We start from the raw sequence: 4,065 nt of genomic DNA, 5'->3' as shown, positions 1-4,065 counted from the left end.
TTTGTATATGAATATATATATGTATATATAATTATATATAAATATATAAATAGGTCCCTACTTTCTAAGTATCTGGCATACATCCATAGTGCACCAGCACAGCTCATCGCAGTATTCTGGTGTTTAAGTTTTTGACATAAAAAGAACGCTCATGCTGCACTTGTCATACTAGTGGCAATGCTCTGATATATTCTCTATTGTACCTACTATACAAATGTATAAATAGTTGCAATACTCTAATCCACCACTCCCTGGCACCTACCATGTACATACACCACACACACTACATACACTACACACACTACATACACTACACACACTACATACACTACACACACTACATACACTGCACACGTCAACTTATTTGCAATACACTAACCCACGACTCCTGGGCATCTACCATGCACACACACCACCTCAGGGCTCGTGTCATACATATCATTTGACGACGACAGTGACACCTCCATCCAAGCCGATGGCGAGGACCTGGTCTTCAGGGTGGTCTCCAACCCCTACGCGAATGGTCATGACATTCTCGCGACGCCGAAAAGCGCGCGCGTGCACAACGGGAACATGGGCGCCAATGTCAGCGTGCAGGGCATCAGCTCGGTGTCTCCGCTCATCGCTGTAACGGTCCCACGCGGTTCTATAGAGCAGTGAGTAGGGGGTTGGCGTGTGTCTTGCAGTGTACATAGACTCTATTGTGCTGGTTGTTATAGGTGTTTGCTTGTTTATTGGGGCTGTACGTGGGTCTGGTGATATGTATAGGCACACATGGACGTCATTATGAGCATCATCAGAATCCGCTCCGTGTCTCACTTCGCCACTGCAACGGTCTCACTTCGCCACTGCAACGGTCTCACAGGGTACCACAGGGCAGTGAGTAGTGAACGTGTATCTGCGAGTGTACGTATACTTCAATGCGCTGATTATCTATAGGATGTTTGTTGGGTCTGTCTGTTTTTAGTCTGTGTTGTATATATATATATATATACATTTGGATGGCTACGTTTTCTCGGGCGTTGTGACTCCTCGCGCCTACAACGCTCCCACGGGGTTCCATAGAGCTATGGAGAAGGGACATATGTTCAGGAGTGTTCATATAGTCCATTAGATATTATCCAAGAATGTTAGCTTGATATATATCCATTGTTTGTTACTTGTATATACGCCCAAAGACGGTGATCTGATTTTCCTGGAAAGTATTTTTTGTGCCTACGCTCATAACGACTATCTGTCCGGTCGACCTCTACAGAGCACTTAGTTATATATTTACCAGGTACAAAGGATCTACAAAAAAGATGTACGGGACCAACTGAGCAGGGAATGAGTACGACTGTGTAAACGTACCGAATACGTTGACTCTGTGATGTAATGCGTTTATTCTGTTGCATCACATCGCCACTAGGATATGCTTTGATCTGTTATATATACCTGACGGGAGTGACGTGAATATAACTGTCCTCACCATTCCGAAAGTGGGCCTGTTGTTTCTGGAGTCGTCCACTGCCCAACCGGAGACCCCTACCACGGCGATTGCACCAGGACATGTGCTGCTAGGGCTGGACCAATGCCTGTACTACAACGCCCCAGCGTCCTTCAACGTCACACAATTCACGTAAGTTATGACCACGGACCATCGTATGCCATTGTGGATGTACGGCCTATGGGTGTAGAGTCGGATCATTTAGGGTTTAGGGTTTTAGAAAAGCGATATGAAGGTATAGTCCAGTTCACAGCACTGCACCGTACCGTGTGCTATTAGGGCGGGACAGGTGTCAGGTCCAACCACATGTCGCGTTCAACGTCACACGATTCACGCAAGATAGACCACCAATCGTTGTACACTAAATATCAGTGTAGCGCTAATTATAGACAGTTATGTGCACATATGGACCTGTTTGTATTGTACTGGTGAAGCATGTGTAGCTGTACCCTCTGCCCTCCCACTGGTTCTCCTATGGATAGCTCTAGCATATAGACGCCAAGAGCTCTGTACCTTGTACTTGCCATGATCTAATATGTATACTCAGCTTAGTCCTGTCCTATCTCGTTTGTGGGGAGTGTGCCATGGTTATATACTGTTCTCCGGTTGGCTTATAAACCTACCTATCCATTTCGCCAGATTCTCGGTACAACCCACAACGGGCAAGGTCAGGTGGGATGAAGCTATTTATAGAATAACAACACTCAACGACGCACCGTCCCTGATTGCGGCAAAGGCAAAGGACTGCAAAAGTGATGTGGTCAAGGTCTGTGTCCTCCGTATCATCGAGATGTGTTAATTACCTTTAGGGTTTTAAGGTTTGTTTTCGGGTTTTTAGGGTTTCAGGGTTAAGGTTTAGGGTTAAGTTTTTGTATATCTTCATCTGTGTTGACTAGCTTTAGGAAAAGTTGCCTTGTATACCTTCGTGTGCTGCATCTGAATCCTTATGCAGGCGAGGCTTGTGATGGAGTGTCGTGTTTTCGAGTTGTTGTTCTTGTGCGGTGTGTTGTGGTACATTGCGTTAAATTTCCCGCCTATTCTCAGCATCTGCCATTGTTTGTTTGGGTGACGTTACCAAGTCAATTGAATACGAGATTTAGAACAGTCTTCAGTTTCCCAAGCTCCCATGTCTGGTCCTTTGTCTTTCTGAATCGTCCTGTATAGAAACCGCTGGGTACATCGTAACGAGGACATTCCTCGTTATCTTTCCTATTTTCCGCATCCAATTCGGATCGTTTCTGTTGCGAATCGCTGAAATCCTAACAGCCCAGAAACCTCAAACCCCAAACCCCCAGACCCTATACCAATTCAGGATTGGGACATTGAAGATTGCATAGTGCTTCAATCCATTTTTGAAACGTTGAAGCCTGTAGGAAATTGTAGCTCAAAACCTTGAATCAATTTGTTCAGGATTGTTACGTTGAAGATTGTAAATTCCTTTAACTCAGTTTCGAACCGCTGAACTACAAAAAAAAAGCGAATCCCAAACAGTACATATATTCAGCATTGGGACTTTGGAGATTGCACAATTATTAAATCCAGTTTCGGACCGCGAAAATACCAAAATTATGAAAAAAATCCATCTTTTACCTACTTTAGGATTGGGATGCGGAAGATTGCATATTCCTTCAATTTAACGGGCCGGTCCAGCAAGTGTCGCTCACAAACACCGCTGATATCTATAATTACCTCAACTTCAGCTGTGATTTGGGTGAGTTTTGTGAGTAGAATTACATACACGCATGTCACAGAACTGCCTTGCATTGCCAACACGCATATACATCTGTAGATATCTACTTGTATACGTGTACTATTTACTGATATGTACGTATGTGCACTATTCCATATGCATATGCTTGTACACATATACATCTGTATATCTCTACTTGTATATGTATGTATGTGCAGTATTTCATGTGCATATGCTTGTACATATATACATCTGTATATCTCTAATTGAATACGTGAGTGTTATATGCTGGTATGTATGTGTGCGCACTATTCCATGTGCATATGACTGTACACATATGCATCTGTATGTCTCTACTTGAATACGTGAGTGTTATATACTGACATGTATGTGTGCGCACTATTGCATGTGCATATGCTTGTACACATATCCATCTGTATATCTCTACTTGTACACGTGTGTATTATATACTTACATGTATGTGTGCGCACTATTCCATGTGCATATGCTTGTACGCATGTTTTATACTTGCGCATTAAAATATAGGCTGGTATTGTGCTCGTGTGCTGGGCATGCAGTATGGGTCTCGCAATCTGTAAGCAGCCATAGATACCGTGGGGCGTATAGACAGTCTAAGCATCCGCATGTTCCTGTCAGATGAACATACACACTCATTTAATAACATGCCTACTCGTATGCACTCACATACAAATACGCAAGTATATAGACTTTTCAATATCTACCCAGCTACGTATATGCACATCCACATTCTACTTTCACGCATATATGCAGACATATTAAACGTCTGTGCGGCGGTGCAAGCATACACTCACGTACGAAGCATGCGCTTGTATGTAGGGATCAAATGACTTCACACACATACACATAC

The 4,065-nt window shown here is 43.4% G+C and overlaps 1 protein-coding gene across 1 annotated transcript in view; it reads left to right on the top strand.

Moving 5' to 3' along the window:
- Positions 1 to 421: 421 nt before the first annotated feature.
- SARC_09181 (hypothetical protein) overlaps positions 422 to 4,065 on the top strand; it is a gene marked incomplete at its 5' end in the record, with an annotated part of 14,751 nt that continues 11,107 nt past the window's right edge. Inside the window, 3 exons of the mRNA XM_014296814.1 lie at positions 422 to 656; positions 1,409 to 1,618; positions 2,126 to 2,252. Coding sequence (XP_014152289.1) covers positions 422 to 656; positions 1,409 to 1,618; positions 2,126 to 2,252 — 572 coding nt within the window. The remainder of the gene's footprint in view (positions 657 to 1,408; positions 1,619 to 2,125; positions 2,253 to 4,065) is intronic.

The sequence above is a fragment of the Sphaeroforma arctica genome, assembly GCF_001186125.1.
Source record: "Sphaeroforma arctica JP610 unplaced genomic scaffold supercont1.903, whole genome shotgun sequence".
Lineage (NCBI taxonomy): Eukaryota > Ichthyosporea > Ichthyophonida > Sphaeroforma > Sphaeroforma arctica.
This window is presented reverse-complemented; position numbering and strand designations above follow the sequence as displayed.